The 23156-nt window shown below is 42.7% G+C and overlaps 1 protein-coding gene across 1 annotated transcript in view; it reads right to left on the bottom strand.

The window, feature by feature from the left end:
* The window catches only part of KIF1A (kinesin family member 1A), a 483588-nt gene extending 462863 nt beyond the window's left edge, over positions 1-20725 (bottom strand). The window contains 1 exon segment of the mRNA XM_030216849.1: positions 20620-20725. Coding sequence (XP_030072709.1) covers positions 20620-20725 — 106 coding nt within the window.
* Between the last annotated feature and the right edge of the window lie 2431 nt (positions 20726-23156).

The following is a 23156-nucleotide window of genomic DNA, read 5'->3' as shown; positions in this document are numbered from 1 at the left end:
TGTCCCCCCCAAATCCTCCTCGGTGAAGACCGAAGCAAAGAATTCATTTAATTTCTCCGCTACGGCTTTGTCCTCCTTGATCGCCCCTTTAACACCATTTTCGTCCAGCGGGCCCAACCGACTCTTTGGCCGGTTCCTGCTTTTAATGTATCTCAAAAAATTTTTACTATGTATTTTTGCTTCCAACGCTAATTCTTCTCAAAGTCCTTTTTGCCCTCCTTATCTCCGCTTTGCATTTGGCTTGGCATTCCTTATGATCTATCCTGTTACTTTCACAGTTGGTTCTCTTCTCCACTTTCTGAAGGATTGTTTTTTGGCTCTAATGATTTCCTTTATCTTACGTTTAGCCACGCCGGCGGACGTTTAGTCTTTTTTCCCTTTTTTCTAATACGTGGAATATATTTGTCCTGAACCTCCAGGATGGTTGTTTTAAACAGCATCCACGCCTGATGCAAGTTTTTTTACCTCTGCGAGCTGCTCCTTTCAGTCTTTTTTCACCATTTTTCTCATTTTGTCGTAATCACCTTTTCTATAGTAAACGCTAGCGTACTTGATTTCCTAGTTTCACTTCCTTCAATGCCAATATCAAACCGATCATATTATGATCACTGTTATCAAGCGGCCCTCTTATCGTTACCCCCCTGCACTAGATCATGAGCACCACTAAGGACTAAGTCTAGTATTTTTCCTTCTCTTGTCGGCTCCTGAACTAGCTGTTCCATGAAGCTGTCCTTGATTTCATCAAGAAATCCTATGTCCCTTGCGTGTACAGATGTTACATTAACCCAGTCTATATGCGGGTAATTGAAATCCCCCATTATTATTGTGTTGCCCAGTTTGTTTGCGTCCCTGATTTCCTTTAACATTTCCGCATCCGTCTGTTCGTCCTGGCCAGGCGGACGGTAGTACACTCCTATCACTATCCTTTTCCCCTTTGCACATGGAATTTCAATCCACAGTGATTCCAAGGAGTGTTTTGTTTCCTGCAGAATCTCTAATTAAGTATCAGTTGGTTCTGAATTCTCTTTCATCAATCATGGTTGAGACGGTGGAAGCGCTGAAGAATCTGGACAGAGATCTAGAAGATCTAACAGGGCTGGATTTTCACAGCAACTTGGGCAAGGAATCAGTAGAAGTGACAGTCTTAATACTAGGAATTGGGATTTGCAGTACTAGGAATTGGGATTTGCAGAATGTAGAATAAAGAATGTTATGTTTAATTTAATGAATGAAAACTGTAAGTTTTAGAGTAGAAACTACATTTACTTTCTTTATATTTTGCAATTTAAATAATATTTTTGTATGAGTTTTATGAGGAAAGGTCCTAGCTCCACTAATGAAAACTGTGATGCATGTTTCAAAAATGGAGGTTCACGGTTTATTCTGAGACGGTGGCATACCTACTTTGGCTTTCTCTGCCCCTCCTCTCGCATACCTGGCTTGTTTCGTTGATGTCACCACAAATATTTCTGTCTAGAGATGCTACTGCCTGGCGCCGGCAATAGAAAGGCCACTTTTTTCAGGCTTCCGGTGGCAGACAGAAGGCTGGATTGGTTGTATGCTTCTGCATGCTGGGTTATTGAGTTATCGCTTTTTACTCTGCTCTGCTGGCCATGGGTCCTTCTTCCTGCCTGCTATGTATAGTACTCCTATTTCTGCTTAGGTGGGAGGGGATACAGCAGGACGAAGGACCCTTGGCCGGCAGAGCACAGTTAATGCAATAACCCAGCACATAGAAGCAGGAGACAGACCGATCGAGCAGTAAGATACTGCCAGGTGGGGGGCCCTTAAGATTGTTTGCCCTGGGCCTGACTTTGTTCCTCGATGGCCCTGCTACCTCATCCTCTGGCAACAAGTTCCAGAGCTAAACTATTTGTTGAGTGAAAACATATTTTCTCCTATTTGTTTTTAAAGTATTTCCATGTAATTTCATTGAGCGTCCCCTAGTCTTTGTACTTTTTGGAAGAGTAAAATTTTAATTAATTCACTCTTACCCATTCTATACCACTCAGGATTTTGTAGACCTCAAGATGGATGCTTGTGAGTACTGCTCCAGTCAGTATTCTGCTTATTATCAAAATACCAGCCTACTCAACTAATTGCTTCTGCCCTTGAATTCATAATTCTTCTTTGGATTGTGATGGTGATTAAATCTGCTAATGCCGAGGATCCCTTTGTGATACACTCTGCTGCAAAATGTTCTAAACATAAGCCCCCAATGCTAGAAAAGATGGTACTGGCTGCAGCTCTGGCAGGCCACAAAGACTCTGTAGTGTCTAAATTATGATGCCCACATGAGATGCTACAAATGAACTTGCATATGTAACCCATGGTTATCTAGGAATCATGATAGAGTGAGCCCTGGGTAGTAGGTCACTGGGGGAGTGACTGGAGGACCAGGGAAGAGCTCAGAGGTTATAAAAGGGAAACCCTGTGGCAAGAGATTTGACTCTGGTTCTGCCTCTTGACTGAGTAACTAGGATCTTGTTTGCTGGAGCTCTGTGTTACTGATAGCGCCCCCCCCCCCCCCCCCCGCCAGGTGACCCATTGCAATTACGGGGGGTCTGCAGTGCTGTAACTGAAGGATTGAAGTTATAGACTGTGAACTTTTACATTGCATTAGCCATTTGAGAAGACAGAAACTCAGTGGATTGGGGAGTCCAGCCGTAGCCAGGGCTTGGGTGAGTGTGGTCTACCCCTGGCTGAGGCGAGACTTTCGGGGTGGCAACCCAAAGGGAGAATACAGTTACATTAAGTCTAGCCTGGATGGCATTGAAGTACATCAGGAGAGTGAAATCTGTTCTGGGTTCCAATTAGACTGCAGTACGTGTGCTGACCCAGTAATGTACTATTGCTGTGACCATCTTGAAAGCAATTATGATTTACATCTGAGCTGTATGAAGATCAATGCAGCGAAACCATCAGTTACGTAGTTAATAAATGTTCCACTTCCTTTTCAATCCTCTGAGTTTGGTTCCTTTTGGTTCCTGAGCGGATGAGCAGACGGGACCAGAGTGAGTGGGCGAATAGCAGTGCCTCTCGAGCCCCCTTTCTAACCCAGGATAAAAGGACCGGGATACACATACATTGGTGAAAATTGAAGCAGAAGTTTCTTCTCTAACTTCTCAATTATCACAATATCATTAGTGCCTGGGAAATATGGAAGAATGGATATCTTCACACAATCTAGCATTTAAGGAGGTCCAATGCTAACTGAGTTCAGTGGTCATGATTTGGAGGATATGGGGAACTGCAGGAGATGCAATAATGTGAGGATTCTCCACTATCTTGGAGTAATTTTGGATTCCACACTGTTGTTCAGTCCCCAGATATCACAGGTTGTTAAATTAGGTTTCTTCTTCCTACACAAATTAAGGGCTATTCATTATTTTTTAGACCTCGATGCACTTTGCTGTTTGTGCTATGCTTTTCTTCACTTTAGGTACGACTATTGTAATACTGTTTACGCAGGGATCACTAAATACAATCTTAGAAGGCTACAATTTTACAAAATACTTCAGCCTGCAATCTCTGTCAAGCCTCACACTTGATCATGTCTCACCTCTCCTTCACAGCTTCATTGGTTGCATATTGAATGTAGGATCAAATTTAAAGTTTTAGCACTAACTCATAAGGTTCTTTACAGTGGTTTTTCCTACTTGCATTTCTTCTTTGGTGAACCCTTACACCCCCTCTCATACTTTACGTTCACTAAATGATAACAGGCTAGTTTTTCCTCACCATTCTAAAGCCCAGCTGGAATCTACTAGATCAAGGGCTTTCTATTTTCTTTCTCCAGCACTATGGAACTCACTACCACAATACCTCTGGCTGGAAACATCATATGTATTACTTTGAGCATCTTTAAAAACCTATTTCTTCCAACAGGCTTATAATACCAAGGTTCAGGCGGATTCTGCAATGGGGGGTAGGGGGATAAATCCTTCTTATCTGTTCCCTTCTCCACTACTGCCAACTCCAGACTTCGCGCCTTCTGTCTCGTTGCACCCTACGCCTGGAATAAACTTCCTGAGCCCCTACGACTTGCCCCATCCTTGGCCACCTTTAAATCTAGACTGAAAGCCCACCTCTTTAACATTGCTTTTGACTCGTAACCACTTGTAACCACTCGCCTCCACCTACCCTCCTCTCTTCCTTCCCGTTCACATTAATTGATTTGATTTGCTTACTTTATTTATTTTTTGTCTATTAGATTGTAAGCTCTTTGAGCAGGGACTGTCTTTCTTCTATGTTTGTGCAGCGCTGCGTATGCCTTGTAGCGCTATAGAAATGCTAAATAGTAGTAGTAGTAGTAGTAGGGGGTTGCGGATAAGCATTATGTATGTTCTTGTGTGTTTGATATTTGGTTGCTTGTTACTGGTAGGTTTGATCTTTTCTATCCAACTATTGGCATTCCTTTCTGAATCGCTGTTTTTATACTTTAATTTGCATACAAAGAAAGTGGTATACAAAATGTTAATAAACCAGTAAATGATTAGCAGAATCAAGTGCAGGTACTGACATGGTGCCTTTTTAGGCACTTTTATTCCTCAAGTGTTGGTTATGACTTTTGTGCTTCTGTTGGAATTATAACATGCACACAGGGTCCCCTCTAAAGCTACAGTGGGGGCAGGTACTCCTCAACTGTTGGTGATGAAAATGTTATGGTACTTGCAAACCTTTCAAATTTTGCATACAGCAAGGGCTAAACCATCACTTATTTATGGAGGAAAGAAAGTCCTTTTTGTCTCAGATTTAGCCAAGACAATGATGAAGAAGAGGAAGCTGTTTTTTGAGATATGCCCTAAGTTGAAAGCATTGGAGGACACAATATAGCCTCTTCTACCCTGCATGAATGAGTGACCTATTGAAATGCTAACAAAAATTTTGATGAGCCAGCAGAGCTGCAAGCATTCTGAATGATCAAGCCCTATGATGTGCATTTTAGTAGTCTGCCTGCAAATAGCTAATGCTACTTGATCATCATTTCTATAGCTGACGTTGGCTTGAAGCATCATTTATGCCAACGCATGACCCTTAAGCTGAGTGTGTCATATTTTCCTCCAATTGAAGTCTTTTTTGTTCTTTTTTCTATGAGCTACTTGACAGCATTGTCTTTGGTGTGCAGCAGTTACCTTCCCAACAATGTATAACTATGTATACTGGACTATTTATGCTCTAGGTGATTGATGGTGAGTATACTTAGAGATCTGTTTGCTAACTCTTATGATCTGGTACCTCTACATTTGTCTCTCTGGAAGAAAAATATCCCACACCCTATTAAATGTAAGATGCTAGTACTATATTTAAAATGCCTAAAAACTGATGACTGTCTCTTATAAGAATCTCACTGAACATCAAGGAAACGGAAAAGTTGTGTGGTGGATAGGTTGAGCACTATTATTGTACTCCGGCCAGTGGAAGGAAGAATGGAGTGATTGCAGCCTTACGCAAGGGACATGATATTCATTTGGTTTCTCATAGGGAAACATTGGAAGGAAGTCTATAATTATCTTCAATATTTATGCTCCTAATTCTGATGATCCCCAGTTTTTCCATAACATCAATAATGTGAGAGGGCATGCACATAATGTTTACACCCTATTTGGGCATTACAATCTCAGGGAAAGTGAGCTCTTGGACCGCCGCCGGATACCGGCTAGTGACAGGTGGATCACCTGGGCAGGACAAAGCTCTAAGGCAAAAAGCAGGCAAGGCTGGGCTGGAGCTGGGGAGAAGCAGGACTGAAGCTGAAAACAAGCAGGGCTGTGACTGGGGCTCAGGGCTGCTGAGAGATGCAGCTGGATCCGGGGCAGGACTGGACTGCCGTGCATGCGCACCCACCCCCCCACCTGGGCCACCACACCCCCGCTCCCCCACACTCAGGCCACCGCCCCCGCATCTTTCTGTCTGCTCCCTCGCTCTGTCCTCTCCTACACTGCTCTTGTCCATGCCAGGAGTTGGGATATTGCATTAATATAATCATCCAGGTCCTGGGCAGCACGCAGGAGCAGGAGAGGACAGACCTGGAAAGGTAGGAAGAAGCTTGATGGCACCGTGTCTGAGCCTGGGCCCTCCCCTTGGAGGCCAGACCCAGGGAATTTTGCCCTCTCTCAGTGGCCCTGCTGGGGCTGAAGACAAGCAGTGCTGAGTCTGTAGCGGAAGACGAGTAGGGTTTGAACAAGCATGGCTAGGACTGGAGCCAAAGACAAGCAGTGCTGGAACTGGAGCTGATGACATGCAGGGCTGGAACAAGCAGGACTGGAACTGGAGCTGAGCTCAGGAAAAGCAGAACAAATGCTGAATAAGAGAAACACAATAGCAGGCACATACAACTAGACAGGAAACTTTGTTGCAAAGGCAATGCATGAGAGTCCCATGGTTTCTCACTAATGATGTCACATCTTCTGGTGCCCTGGAATGAGGGTTGGAATGCACTGCAGAACACATCAGGGGCTCCAGAGAGAGGTTAGAATACTGGGACATCAGACTGAGGCTTGGATAGTCTCTGGAAAGAGGCTAGAATGCTGGAGCATCAGAGTGAGGCTTGGATAATTCCTGGAATGAGGCTTGGAAAACATGGAAACAGGCAGCAGAGGTATCGGTGCAGGAGGAATGTAGTGCCAGGGAGGCAGTCTGGAGAAACTGCGGAGCCCGATCACCAGAAGGAAAGGTGCATCAGGATGCAGGGGCACTGGGGGAGATTTCAATTTCCCTTTGGACCCTTTTCTAGACAGAGCATCTACATGTAGACCTTTGAAACTGTTCACAAGAGACACCTTATGCAGCCTGATAGAAACTAATGGATGGGATATATATATATATATATATATATATATATATATATATATATATATATATATATATATATATATATATATATATATATAGGGTTACCATATGGCTCCAGAAAAAGGAGGACGGATTGAGCCAGCCGGGTTTTACTTCTATTGCTTTCAATGGAAGTAATTGAGCCAGCCGGGTTTTACTTCCATTGCTTAAAGCAATGGAAGTAAAACCCGGCTGGCTCAATCCGTCCTCCTTTTTCTGGAGCCATATGGTAACCCTATATATATATATATATATATATAGCATGTGTTGCGTCCTACAGTGAAAGGCTTTATTGTGCCAATTAAATGTATTCCAGTATTGATTATTTGTTATGCTTAAAATATATAGTCCCTATCATGGATAGTGTGTAATCCACAATACTTTAGTCTTTGACCATGAGGCAATATCTTTAACTTTGCTCTGGGGGTGTCTGAATCCTTTACTGTTGCAAGATGAGAAATTTCAGTCTCACATACTGGACCTTACCAAAGATTTTTTTTCCTTCACAATGAATCATCAGATCTATCTTACATTACAGTATGGGAAATATATAAAGCATGGTTAAGGGGTGAAGTTACTAGTGCGGCCTTTAAGCACAAGCAAAGACACTCAACTTGACCATGAGATCGGTGGCTTAAAAAACCAATTATACTCTTGTTATAATTGACAAGAAGAATATTAACTTCAGCAATTGAAATTTCAATATAACTCTCTCTTGAGCCAAACTGCAACTGCTATTCATTTTTAAACAGAGTACTGTATATTATTTGGAAGACAACAAGACTGGTCGCCTTCTAGCTTCTTATCTGAAAGGGCATTGTATTAAGCAGAGAAACATTAGTATTAAAGATACTTATGGTAATGTATGTACAACCATAAAACAGATGGCAGATGTATTTAAGCTGTTATTTACATGGTTATATGGCACAGAATGTAATGGTACTGAGGAGGACTGCATTGTTTTTCTGTCTTAACTACATCTACCTAAATTATCGCAACAACAAATTCTGTTACTAAAAAAGTCTGTTACTACAGATGAAATTGCTTTAGCAATTAGATCTCTGTCTAAAGGCAAAGCCTCTGGACTGGTTGGCTTTTACCATCTGAGTTTTTCAAAGTTTTTTCAAAAAATATTATACCCAAATTATTTTTATTTTATCAGGCAGTGATCTCTGATCTGACTAATATGGGCTGATTTTTAGAGGCAATAGGGACCCTCAGTTGGTTCAAAATTATCATCCCATCTCAATTTTTAAAATTGGATTACAAGATCTATGCTAAAATCCTTATGGGAAGGATAGAAACAGTGGTGTCATCCCTTATCCACAAATTAGGTTTTTGAAAGGGTGCTCTGGTGCTGATTATACTAGACTGTTTTGTCATCTACTCCACTTGGCCTGATCTTGTTCTTCCCCTTTATTAGCAGTGTCACTAGATGTGGAGAAGGCATTCAATTGGGTCAAGTGGCGGTACCTTTTTTGTACTTTGAACTATTTTGGTTTTCCACAGGAATAAACTCATTTGGTATGCCTTCTCTATACATTGTCTATTGCTTGGATCACTGATAATGGTGAGCTTTCAGTGCCTTTTTTATTGCAGAGAGACACCTGACAAGGGTGCCCATCAGGCTTATTTTCAAAAGGGATCACCGGCGATCTTCCGACATAAATCGGGAGATGGCCAGCAATCTCCTGATTCCGGCCAAATCGGTATTATCAAAAGCCGATTTTGGCCGGCTTCAACTGCTGTTTCGTCACAGTTTTTGTAAGTGCCCCCTAGGGTGCCCGGTTGGTGTCCTAGCAGGTGAGGGGGGCCAGTGCACTACAAATGCTGGCTCCTCCCACACCCAAATGCCTTGCATTTCGCCGGTTTTGAGATGGCCGGGCCCGGTTTCCATTATGGCTGAAAACCGAAGCCGGCCATCTCTTATAAACCTGGCGATCCGCTGGCGATCCTGTTGTAACCCGGTGAGCGATCTGGCTGGCGCCGTTCAATTATGCCCCTCCATATCACCTTTTCAACTTGGCATTAGAGCCACTACTGGCAGCCATTTGACAAAATACCAAAATCAAAGGCGTGACTACTGCTGATCAAGAGTTCAAACTTTCAGCTTGTGTTGATGATCTATTACTGTATCTTTCTGATCTCTAGCAATCATTGGAAGAGTTTATCAGTCTTATCCCCAATTATCCTATCTATTCAGGTTATAAAATCAGCTGGGATAAGACAGAGATATAACCAATAAGGGCCAGATTCTATATATGGTGCCTAAAAAATCGGCACTGAAATCAGTGCTGACTAAGTATATTCTATAATCGGTGCCTAGATTTAGGCGCCGATTATAGAATATGCTTAGTTCAAATTTCAGTGCCTAAATCTGCGCACATCCATTTACACCATTCTGCGCATAGATTTAGGTGCACTAGGCCATATTCTATAACTAGGCGCATAAATTTTGGAACGCAAATAAAACACCCATTTCCCTGCCCATAACCACATCCCTTTTTACCTGCGTGCGTTAGAAGTCCAGCACACTTTATTATAGAATATGATTAGGGATTTGCCAATTCGTGCTCATTATTGTTTGTTAAGTGCTGTTATCAGTGCTCATTAGCTTGTTAAACTTGTTAATTTATGCACATTGTTATAGAATCCGCACCAATTTTGGCGCCAATCTTTAGGCTTGCTATATAGAATCTGGGGGTAAATGACCATTGAGTGTCACTCTCTATTGTGTCTTTTCCCTTGACATGGATCACCACATCTTTAAAATATTTGGTTGTTTATGTCAATAGAGACCTGATTTCCTCTGCTGAACTTAATATGGATAAAGTAAATTCTAAAGTCAAAGATGCTGTCAGCGTATGGTCTTCAGTGCAATTATCCTGGTAGGGCCATCTCGTGAGCACGCCCCCGTCCCGCCTTCACTACCCTACTGACACGTCCCTTCAAATTTCACCGGCTCTGCGACGGAAAGCAGTTGAAGACGGCCAAAATCGGCTTTCGATTATACCAATTTGGCCGGTTTCAGAAGATCGTCGCCGATCTCCCGATTTGTGTCGGAAGATCGCCGGCGATCTCTTTTGAAAATTAGCCTGATAATAAGTACATAAGTAATGCCACACTGGGAAAAGACCAAGGGTCCATTGAGCCCAGCATCCTGTGCACGACAGCGGCCAATCCAGGCCAAGGGCACCTGGCAAGCTTCCCAAACATACAAACATTCTATACATGTTATTCCTGGAATTGTGGATTTTTCCCAAGTCCATTTAGTAGCGGTTTATGGACTTGTCCTCTAGGAAACTGTCTAACCCCTTTTTAAACTCTGCCAAGCTAACCACCTTCACCACATTCTCCGGCAACGAATTCCAGAGTTTAATTGCGCATTGGGTGAAGAAAGATTTTCTCCTATTTGTTTTAAATTTACTACACTGTAGTTTCAATGCATGCCCCCTAGTCCTAGTATTTTTTGAAAGCGTGAACAGATGCTTCATATCCACCTGTTCCACTCCACTCATTATTTTATATACCTCTATCATGTCTCCCCTCAGCCGTCTCTTCTCAAAGCTGAAAAGCCCTAGCCTCCTTAGCCTTTCTTCATAGGGAAGTCGTCCCATCCCCGCTTTCATTTTAGTTGCCCTTCGCTGCACCTTTTCCAATTCCACTATATCTTTCTTGAGATGCGGCGACCGGAAATTGAACACAATTCTCAAGGTGCGGTCGCACTATGGAGCGATATAACGGCATTATAACATCCTCACACCTGTTTTCCATACCTTTCATAATAATACCCAACATTCTATTCGCTTTCCGAGCCGCAGCACCACACTGAGCAGAAGGTTTCAGTGTATTATCAACGACGACACCCAGATCCTTTTCTTGGTCCGTAACTCCTAACGTGGAACCTTGCATGACGTACAGTAGCTATAATTAGGGTTCTTTTTTCCCACATGCATCACCTTGCACTTGCTCACATTAAACGTCATCTGCCATCTAGCCACCCAGTCTCCCAGTCTTGTAAAGTCCTTCTGTAATTTTTCACAATCCTGTCGCGAGTTAATGACTTTGAATAACTTTGTGTCATCAGCAATTTAATTACCTCACTAGTTACTCCCATCTCTAAATCATTTATAAATATATTAAAAAGCAGCGGTCCTAGCACAGACCCCTGAGGAACCCCACTAACTACTCTTCTCCATTGTGAATACTGCCCATTTAACCCCACTCTCTGTTTCCTATCCTTCAACCAGTTTTTAATCCACAATAGGACTTTTCCTCCTATCCCATGACCCTCCAATTTCCTCTGTAGCCTTTCATGAGGTACCTTGTCCAACTCCTTTTGAAAATCCAGATATACAATATCAACCGGCTCCCCTTTGTCCACATGTTTGTTTACTCCTTCAAAGAATTGAAGTAAATTGGTCAGGCAAGATTTCCCCACACAAAAGCCGTGCTGACTTGGTCTCAGTAATCCATGTCCTTGGATGTGCTCTGTAATTTTGTTTTTAATAATATCCTCTACCATTTTTCCTGGCACCAACGTCAGACTCACCGGTCTATAATTTTCCGGATCTCCCCTGGAACCTTTTTTAAAAATGGACGTTACATTGGCCACCCTCCAATCTTCTGGTACCATGCTCGATTTTAAGGATAAATTGCATATCACTAGCAGTAGCTCCGCAAGCTCATTTTTTAGTTCTATCAGTACTCTAGGATGAATACCATCCGGTCCAGGAGATTTGCTACTCTTCAGTTTGCTGAACTTCCCCATTACGTCCTCCAGGTTTACCGTGAAGTCAGTAAGTTTCTCCGACTCGTCTGCTTGAAATATCATTTCCGACACCGGTATCCCACCCAAATCTTCCTCGGTGAAGACCGAAGCAAAGAATTCATTCAATCTCTCCGCTACGTCTTTGTCTTCCTTGATCGCCCCTTTTACCGCTCTGTCATCCGGCGGCCCAACCGATTCTTTTGCCGGCTTCCTGCTTTTAATATACCGAAAAAGCTTTTTACTATGTTTTTTTTTGCCTCTAATGCTATCTTTTTTTTCGTAATCTCTCTTGGCCTTCTTTATCTGTGCCTTGCATTTGCTTTGACATTCCTTATGCTGCTTCTTGTTATTTTCAGACGGTTCCTTCTTCCATTTTCTGAAGGCATTTCTTTTAGCCCTAATAGCTTTCTTCACCTCACTTTTCAACCAGGCCAGCTGTCTTTTGGAGTTCAGTCTTTCTTTTCTAATTAGTGGAATATGTTTGGCCTGAGCCTCCAGGATGGTATTTTTGAACAGCGTCCATGCCTGTTGTACAGTTTTACCCTCTCAGTTGTCCCCCTAAGTTTTTTTTCCGCCGTTCTTCTCATTTTATCATAGTCTCCTTTTTTAAAGTTAAACGCTGGGGGTCACGTGATGCTTTAGGGCAAGGCAGACGTGGTGCCGAGTTCTCCTGGGCCCCAACTCGAATTAACTCTCAAAAACCCTGCCAATTGTAGAGAAAATTGCTGCCTGGAAGGAATAGCGACAGCACATCGCATGGAAACATTCCTGAGCGCTTCAACAACAACAATGGCGCCAAAAAGCACTAAAAAAGAAAAAGAGAAACCGAGGATGACCGGCGGAGTGGAAGAGAGCCCGCCACAATCTGACACCGCGGTATTCTCGGAAGAGCAACTGCGTCAAATTGCAAGTACTGTGGGAACTGTGATCGAGCCGATCCAAGTAAAATTTGATAAAGTTTTCGCGCAACTGACGACGCTGGAAGAGCTTCTAACAGATACAGTGAGGAGGACTGGAGAGGTAGAGCGGCGGATGGTGGCAATGGAGGAGACACTTCCCCCTGCTCTGCAGCAGGTGAGAGCGCTTGAGACCAAAACCGGGTCACTTGCTGAAAAACTCGATGATCTTGAAAATAGATCCCGTCGGGCAAATTTGAGAATAATAGGCTTACCAGAATCTGTGGGAGCCTCAGTACTGCCGTCAGTGTTGGAAAAATGGCTGTCACAGGAGTTCGCATTGTCAGACCACGCGGGGCCCTTATGTTTGGAGAGGGCCCACTGGATAGGCCGACAGCAAGATGGCCGACGCAGCCCGCGAACTGTGATTCTGAAAGTGCACAATTACATCCATAAGGAAGAGATTCTAAGAGGATACAGACAAAAACGGAACGAGACTAAGTTTGATGGGCATCAAATTCTCATTTTTCAAGACTACTCTGCAGCCTTACAAGAAAAGAGGAAACTGTATTCTCCGCATTGCAAACGCTTGCATGAGCTGAATATGCAGTTCATGTTGACATACCCAGCGATTCTAAAAATCAAAGAACAAGGACAATGGAAAGTTTTGGGATCACCTGAAGAAGCAAAGAAATATGTACAACAGCTGGAACAGAGAGAAAGGGCAGCTGTGGGTAATGACTGAATACATTGCTGTGTATATGAATATAATTGGCTAAAGTTGTGTCGTTAAACATTGTCAGCTGTTAAGAAGGGTTGTTAAGCTGGTAAAAATTAGAACATAAGAGTCGGGGGCCGGGAGGCTAGGAAACCCCTAAGACCCACAGTAAATGGGTAGTTGTCATGAGGGCTGGAGGGGTGATGAACGGGGGAATCAAACGGGAGGGGGGAGGGGGAGGGAAGGGGAAGGAAGGGGAAAAGGGAAGGGGAGGGATAAAGAAAAAGCACAAGATGATAATGAACCTAAACACTATTTTTATTGCTTGTCTAGCTGGTACCAATCTATGCTAATAGTGCTACGGTGTGCGGTGGGGGATATACTCCCTCGGGGCAAGGCTGGGTGCCCTGGGGAGAAAGAACATAGAGATTACTTAAAGTTCAGGCAATCGGAGAGCCGGTACGTCCCCTAGGAAAGTACGAATAATCTCATGGAATGTTGGAGGCATTACTTCCCCCATTAAGAGAACTAAAATACTGGTGGCCTTAAAACGCCACGGTGTAGGGATAGCATGCCTCCAAGAGACTAGGCTCTCCCAGGAAGAGCATGAGAAATTAAAGAGACACTGGGTGGGTGAGGTGTTCTGCTCCCCAGCAACAGGGCGAAGAGGGGGGGTGGCCATCCTAATCCATAAAGCCTTGCTGTGCCAAGCACAAATGATGTTTAAAGATGGAAAAGGGCGAGTGGTAGGGATTAAACTGAATCTACAGGGGAAGGAACTACATGTAGTCTCTATATATGGCCCGAACGCTTCAGCACATACTTTCTACGCCCAACTGTTAGCGCGCTATCAAAATCAGGCAAAATTCCCCTTGATCTTAGCAGGAGATACGAACCAAGTGATGGACGAGGAGTTAGATAGATCAGGCACTGGCCAGATGAGACGGGAGCCCGCCACTGCAATGTTGGCGGCTTTCTGTCAGGAACTGGGTCTAGTAGATACATGGAGATTGCTACACGGGGAGGAGAGAGATTACACACACACCTCTAGAGCGCACCACACGCAGTCCAGAATAGATTACATATTCGCATCCCAAGATCTCTTCTCCAGAGTAATCAGCGCCCAAATCGGCCCAGAAGAAATATCAGATCATTCGCTCATCTGGGTGGACCTGGAATCCATGCCATTTTTTCAGCAGAGGCCGGGATGGCGGTTCCCAGCTTATCTTTACACTTCTAAGGACTTTGTGAGCTTCCTACAGAAGAAATGGGAGGAGTACATAGTACACAATCAGGCCCATAGGGAAGATCCTATATTGTTTTGGTCGGCCGCCAAGGCATTATTAAGAGGCGAGATAATTGCCTATGTTAGTAAACGCAATCGACAGATCACACAGGGTATAATAGGCCTAGAGAGGAAATTAAGAGAGGCAAAAAGGAATTATACTAGGAATCCCGCACAGTCACAGCATGAGTTGCTGGTGTCCACCAGGGCAGCATTAAACAGCTTAATACACGAAAGGACAATGAGATCCCTACTGTACAGGAAATATAAACTACACAAGTTTGGAGACAGGGCGGGAGGAATGATGGCTAGACTGGTGAAGGGGGCCCGGAAATCATGCTTCATTCCAGCTATACAAAAGTCCACAGGCGGGGTAACGACTAACTTAGAAGAGATTGCACTTATATTCAGGAAACATTTTGCCACTTTATACGAAAAGGGCCCAGAGGAGGGAGGCCTTCGGGAAGAGATACAGAGATATTTGCAAGCGAAGCGATTGGGGAAGATCCCTTTAGACCGGCTGGCTGCCTTTAACAATCCAGTAGAGGCAAAAGAGCTGCAAAGGGCTATAGGTGCTTTAAAGCTACACTCGGCTCCGGGGCCAGACGGCCTGTCGGGAGAGTTTTATAAAATGCTGAGCCCACAGATCATAGGGCCACTAACAGAACACCTTAACGCCATAGTAGATACAGGTCAATTCCCAAGGCATGCTAACTCGGCGACAATCAGCTTGATTCCAAAAAAAGGCAAAGACCCTTTACAGCCTAACTCATACAGGCCAATTTCCTTAATAAACGTAGAGGCCAAATTGTTATCTCGGATTCTGGCTGACCGCCTGGCACCCTTGATGCCTTTGCTTATTGGGGAGGACCAAACGGGGTTTGTCCGGGGCCGACATTCAGTCTTAAATGTAAGGAAACTCATTATGGCTATGCTATCCGGGGCAGAGCTTGAAGTCCCCCGAATGATTGTGAGCCTAGATGCAGAGCGGGCATTTGATCAGGTGAATTGGTCTTTCATGTTTGAACTATTAAAGGGCGTAGGATTGGAGGGATGGACTCTGCAAGCGATAACAACTTTGTACACACTACCAAGAGCTGCAGTTAGGGTGAATGGGGTCCAAACGCCAGAATTCGACATAGGCAGAGGCACACGACAGGGTTGCCCCCTCTGTCCACTACTCTTCTTACTGACACTAGAACCCCTCTTGGTTGAGATCCGAATGCGGCGAGACATCAGAGGCATACAGGTCTTTGGGAAAGAGCACAAGGTGCTCGCATATGCTGATGATGTCCTGCTGCTACTAGGTGACCCTCAGACCTCATTGGAAAATCTTCTAGAAGTAATCAGCGCATATGGCAGGTTGTCTGGGTACACATTTAACAAAACAAAATCATTGGCGATACCCTTAGATGCTACAATCAGAGCTACATGGAGGGGTCCCCTCCCACTGCAATGGGAAGAGCACCAGTTTAACTATTTGGGAATCACTATTCCAACTGATCTGGGGACCCTGTATGATAGGAATGTACAACCCCTCATAGATACCAAGAGATGCTTACTGCAGCTTTGGAGCTCATGCCCACTCTCGCTTATGGGTCGGATAGGCCTTGTAAACATGATAATAGTCCCGAAATGGCTTTACAAATTTCAGATGTTACCGCTATATCTGAGGCGAAAGGAGGAGAAGATTCTAAACAGGCTAGTACAGAATTTCCTCTGGAATAACAAAAAGCCTAGACTCCCCTTACATGTGATTCAGAAGCCAAGACCTCAAGGGGGGATGGGTCTGCTTAATATAAGACAACTAACAGTGGCCTGTGCCATGAGGCACATAAGAGATTGGCTAGTGGGGAGCCAGGATTTTTCAGCAACTCCAACAGAGCTGGCCATGTCCCCTACTGCACACCTGGGCTGGGTGTTACATGCGCCCGGAGGGAGATTAAGTAGAGATCTGGTCAGGAACCCCCTGGTTGCCTCGGCGAGAGCAGCGTGGCGATGGCTTTGCAGGTGGCACCATTTCGATTGGAGGGCGACACCTTTTTTGCCATTGTTCCATAATCCGGATTTTCCGGAGGGCACGTCGTCTGTGGCATTTGGCCGCTGGCGGGCACTTGGAATAAAGTATATATATCAATTGGTGTCTGAAGAGGGTAAAACTCGCACTTTTGTAGACTTGTGTCAGGAATTTAAATTACGGGAGATAGATCGCTTTCCTTACTTACAGGTGCAGCACTACATAGTAGCATTGGGCTGGTCTAACTTAAGTGAAGACGTACAAGACATGTTGAGCACGGACATGACATTGGGGGCACAGGAGTCGGTGCCACTCAAATATCATCATAGAGCTCTACAAGATACCACAGAAGACATAGACTTTAGAAGTAGAGCTCAGCACTGGGCAGAAGAGCTATTGATTGAAGTTTCTGGAGAGACATTGAGCAAATTTGTATCCTCCATGTGGAAAACCTCTATCTTCACCAAATACTTGGAGATGCAGTATAAGTTCGCCCTACGATTATATATTTCGCCAACACGAGCTTGCAAGGCTGGGTACAGTGAATCGGATGCGTGCCCTTGGTGTAGACAGACTCAGGCTACGCTTGGTCATATGTTCTGGTTTTGCCCACATACACTGCAACTGTGGACTCAAATTCTGGGCGAAATCAAGAGATATTGGGGACGCACAATACAGAGACACCCAATGCTATTGTTTGGTAAATACAACTGTATTAAGCCAGCACTGCCTGGATTTATGTCCTTCCTACAGAGAGCAATACTGATGGGAAAGAGAGTCATCTTATTACATTGGCGAGACACTAGAGCTCCTGCTTTAAGAACCTGGAGAATACAAATGATAGAACTCCTAAAGCTGGAGAGGTGCGGACTACTGGATTTGTCCTCTAGAGAAGGACTGAGATTTCAGAGGACATGGGCGAATTTCTGGGACACGCTGCAACCGTTAGCGAGAAGTCGAATCTTAAACTGATTATCAGAGTTCATATCATAGTTATAATTGTTAAAAGGATCATCTATGTTGTGGGAGGGGTGGGTAAGGGGAGGGATGGGAGGGGGGATTGGGGACAGGGATGAGCGAGGGGGGGGAAGACTAGAGAGAGGGGACAAATAAAAAAGCAGAACATAATACACTGTACGAGAATGCTGAAAATACTGGTTGTCAGATTGTTACTCTGCAATGTTGTTTGTATGTTATCTTTTCTGCTAATAAACAGATTTAAATATAAAGTTAAACGCTAACGTATTTGTTCTCACAAATTTTATTTCACAAATAAAGATGTTCCTAGGATTTTATTCAAAAATACCCCCCAAACACCCATGCAACCACTGACATCCACACTAAAATACATTAACATTACCCTACACACCCTCTTGAGTGACCCCTGCTCAAAAAACCTCTTTTAACCCTCAAAACAGACCCAAAACAAAACCTTCACTTTTTACCTAAAAATACATTTTTCCAACAATATCTTTGTACTCACCCACCCCAAGAGGTTCTTAGGAAAGGGGAAAGGGAAATGGGACTTGATATACTGCCTTTCTGAGGATTTTGCAACTACATTCAAAGCGGTTTACATATATTCAGGTACTTATTTTGGCTGAAGAAAGGAACCCATAATGACAACCAGAGTCCTAAAAAAATTTAACCCTAAATTCCACAGCCCACTGAGGCCTAAAACATGATTTTTCGAAAAAAAAAAAAACAAAAAAAAAAACTAAATGAAATTTTGGGCCACCCAACCTCTTACCTTGATCCCAGATGGCTCCTCAGATGAGCCCCACCACCGGTTTGGGTCCTAATGGACCCCCAATGACCACAGGAAAAAGGCTGAGAAAACAACGGAACCGAAACTAGCTAACTTAAAAATTGAAGCCCCGGCTTCAATTTGGGACTATTCGTGAATATCACTGGATAGCCAGTTAAGTTTCATTTAACTGGCTAGGTCCTGACCAGTTAAATAGTTTTGAATATTGGGAGGTTAGATTATTATAACTTCATTTATGTAGGATGTACTGTAGCCAATGGCAGGCAAATTGAATTACTGTAAAATACAGCGGCACGTTTGATTTTTAAAGCTTCTAGGTTTGAGAGTGCCAGACCTCTACTTATAAGACTTCACTGGTTATCTATTGAGGACTGTGCAGTTTTTAACTATGCTGTCTGGTTTTCTTGATTCTGCGTGGCTTAGCCCCATTATATTTGTTACCTCTAATTTTGCTACTAGGTAAAAATTATGCATCTAGTTCACGAATTGTATTAGTCACCAGTTTAATTATGCAATTTTTCGGAAACTTTTGAAAATTTAGCTGTTTCAGAAGCTGGTTTTGTCTTTATAGTAGCATGTACCGTTCATGTATTAACAATCATACTTTACATGGATGCCATTGCTTGATGTTATATGGATGTTATTGTTTAGGTTTTAATGTGCTGTAATTCTAGGATTATGCCCTACTTCTTTTAATGTGAGCAGCATTGATCCATTTTTGGTTCTTCGTAGCATATAAGCATTGGATGTAGTGTAATGTTTATTAACATTAACCATCAGCGTGTGACACCAGAAAACCGGAAGAAACTCTGCGCACTTCTTAACGGCAACACAATGATGTCACTGTTGGAGTCTGTCATCGGATATGCCGGATGATCGGATTACCAAAGGTCGGATAATCGAGACTGTACTGTATTGCTTTCTAGTAAAACAGAATAGCATACTGCAGCTTCTGATTGATTTGCCGAGTATTATAAGATCAACACTAGAATGGATGTAGACCAGATAACATTATAAAGAGGCTCACTTTCAAAACAGAAAAAGGTCTAAAAAGCAGTGCAAAACATCCAAATTGTTATTTTCAAAACCAATTTTTAAGACATTTTTATATGCTCTTCATCTTCATCCAAGTGAAAAGGGGACGTGTCAGGGACATGTTGGGGACAGAATTTGGGCATTCCCAAAATCTGGATGTTTTCTGCCATAATGGAATGAAGCAAAACATCCAGGGCTAAAAGTTAGATGTTTTGGTCTAGACCTGTTTCAATCATGACCAAGACATAAAAAGGTGCCCTTAATGACCAGAAAACCACTGGAGGGATTAGAGTATGACCCCCTCTTTCTCCCCTAGTGGTCACTGACCCCTCCCAAACCCAAAGATGAGAAAGAAACAGTACATACTAGCCTCTATGACAACTTCAGATGTTATGGCCAGTCCTATTAGAGCAGCAAGCAGGTCCCTGGAGTAGCCTAGTGATTGGTGCAGTGCACTATAGAGAAGGAGACCCAGGCCCATAACCCACTCTAACTGTTACACTTGTCATGGAAAGTGTGAGTCCTCTGAACCCCACCAAGAATCTACTGTACCCATATATAGGTGACACCTGCAGCCATAAGGGATATTGTAGTGATATATAGTTGGGTATAGTAGGTTTTTGGTGGGATTCGGAGGGCTCCCCATACAATATAAGGGGATAACAGTGCGATGTGTACTTGGGACCTTTTATGTGAAGTCCACTGCAGGGCCCCCTGGACTGATCCACTGTTCTTCTGGGATGTCTGTGTAGCCAGTCTACTAAGAATGTTGCCCCCCCCCACCCCACCCTATACATCCCAATGGCTTGTTTTTGTGCATTTTTTCCCTTGAACCTTTTTTTTTTAATGGCCACGAAAGAAAAATGCAAAAGTCTATAAAACATCTAGCAAATGACCATTTCTGAAAGTAAAAGAGACAATTTTCTGGTTCAAAAATCATTATGTTCACCATTTGATTTTTGGACGTTTTCAGCAAAACGTCCAAAGCCGGATTTAGATATCATATCAAAAATGCCCCTCCACATTTCCTAACTTATTATCCAAAACCATTTCAAATAAAATAAAGGCTGGTATTTATTATTGGTCTTTTAGAATGGAAAAGTTAAAAATATTCATTATCCATTTATTCAATCATGTTTTTTGCAAGCAAGTTACCCACATAGAGACCAACCAGTGGTTGCAGTCACTTAGAAAGCAAAAGATTGGGTCTCTAGGCCAGAAGAAGTCCCAGAGGCCAGTTCCATCAGATAAAAGGCAGTTTAGCACTGAATTAAAGAAGACCTCAATAATTTACTCACTGGTTGTGTTTCCTGACATCTGAATGATGCATTTGGATTCACGTCCAATCTCTCTGGAGTTAAAGGGACGCACTCGCACAGCCACCTTTACTGAAGCTCCTGCCATCTTGAAAGCTTAAAGGATGAGGTATCCAGCTAGGGGCTATGCTCCAGAGTGCCCTGGAGGAGAGACAAACAATAATATTAAAAGAGGGAAGATAAATCAAGAATGTGCTGTTGTGTTTGTCAAAAACCTCCGATTTAGTTAATATTCAGTTCTAGAAACAATGATCTGAAAGGCTAGTGCATCAATGATGATATTTAAACTAAATGTTTTATAAGTGAAGCAAAATACAGCAGTCTGTGCAATCATTAAAAAAAACCCAAATTGACTTCACATGTGAGAATGAGATCAAAAGACCTATAAATGTATACAAAAATGTATAAACTTATGTATTTTGAATTCTTAATTTAGTAAGGGTCCTGTTTACTAAGGTGTGTTAGGGTTTTTATCATGCCTACACTTAGCGTGTGCACTAACCATGTAGACACCTATAGGGATATTGTAGACATGTACATGGTTAACGCATATTAAAAATGATAACGTATCGATATAGCTGCTTAGTAAACAGGTCCCTAAAGGAGAAAAAAAACATATCAGGGAAATAAATCCACTAATCAGTGGAAGACACCATTAGTAAAGATACCCTTTATTGAATATATTATTTATTCAACTATTGGTGAAAAACCTCCTTTATTGACATATTAAAAGTAAACCAAAAATCTATTTCATCTCCAAAATGCTCACATATAAAATGAATTGGATCCAAATTTCAATGCCTCCCAGCTCAGAAGTAAAAATCAATTTCAAACAAGTGCTAATTCATTTCCAAAAGTTAGTGACTCCTTAGTTTGATTTGATTATAAAATATAAAATGTTCCAGCTCTACAACGAATCATCAGTTCCAAACATTTACTAACCAAGATTCAAAAAATATGGTTTCTTCAGAAATTGCCTCTGATTAAGGGTCTCCAGTGAATAATGGATAACCCTTCCCAAACAACCATCATAGTTGACACTTTCTCAACTGGATTTCTCATAGTTAAAGTTCCAGCTAAGACTAAATTTCAAGGCACTTTTTTTCATTTAACTACTGCTATTAAAGTCTTCTACAAGCTTTGACTGAGGTTGAGCATAGATATTAATATTTTCTGCTCCATAACCACCTTCACTTAAGTCTTTGATAATTCTTATGTGTGTGTCTTATAATCACGGAGGCAATCAGCCTGTCACTTAATATACCATACTCTGAAAATTATAAGAGAATACATATGTGGCATAAACACACTCACAGTCTGTTTAAAAATGGCTTAACTGATTATAAATGCTCCTAGTATCAAAAATTCTGAAATGCTATTACAAACAGAAAATCAGAACAGAAAAATATTCAGAAAGCAGACTGTGCAACCACAAAGAAAAACAAGACTACAAAGTTGCCCCTATGCCAAGCCTCAAAATCAATCTTAATATGAAACTCTGAATGGAGATTTTACAGATGACTCTGGTGTGCAGCTCTCTGTTGATCTGTGAAGCACTGAAAAGTCTTTTACTGTGATAACAAGACAGGTACACTTTGCTACTAGGAAACAACGCTACTACATAAGGAGCCGCCTAGTTTTAAGCAGCAAGAACATGTGTAAATGATTGTACTGATATTTTAATTAGTTACACTCGTAAGTGGCCACCTATGCATGGAAATGACTTCTTACAAAACACCATCCAGTAGAAAAATATGCACATTGCTAGAATGCCGTACATTTTCACTGTGGGGATGCACACAGGTGGTATTTTGGTGGAGTATGGGCAGTGTGAGCAAGTGTGCACATTGATTTTATTCAATATTCAGTTGGTAGTGGTGGACATTTTTTGAATGTTTCTAGCTATGTTAGACCAGGATATTTATTGCCAGGCCATGTGTGGGCACCAGTTTTGAATACCTGGCCATGACCAAAAAGCCACCAGTACTTATATGGGTCTTGACTGATATTCAGCCGGGCACCTGCATAATACACTTATGGATGTCCCAGCTGAATATCATCCAGGGTCTAAGGGTATCTGGCTAGGTATGACCCCCCCCCCCCTCCCAAACTCTGATCCACAACCTCCTCCCCCTCCCATAGAGCAGAGATCCTGCCAACAAGAATCCTTCATCCATTCTAGTGCCCTTCCCCCTTCCAGGCCTTCCTTTATAGTCCTTGGTAGTCTAGCAGACCAAAAGCAGGAGTGATGCCCACTCACTCCTGCCTGTCACAGTTCCTACTTCAAAAAGGCTACCATGATCTGTAGTAGAAGTCTCACGGTACTTCGGTGGCCTCATTCCACTGGTTAAGCTTCAAATTTGGCAGGTGCTTTTGACAAGCGTATACTAATGGGTTCTGTGGCTTGTTCTTATTTTGAAGCATCCATTATATTTGTGCATTGCATTGCTCAACAGGAATGTGGTAGGGTACTATTATTCATTAACTTAATGATTTTTTTTCTTTTTTTTGCAGGAGGT

Source organism: Microcaecilia unicolor, chromosome 10, assembly GCF_901765095.1.
Source record: "Microcaecilia unicolor chromosome 10, aMicUni1.1, whole genome shotgun sequence".
Lineage (NCBI taxonomy): Eukaryota > Metazoa > Chordata > Amphibia > Gymnophiona > Siphonopidae > Microcaecilia > Microcaecilia unicolor.
The sequence above is the reverse complement of the archived record's forward strand: the minus strand, read 5'-3'. Positions and strand labels throughout refer to the sequence as shown.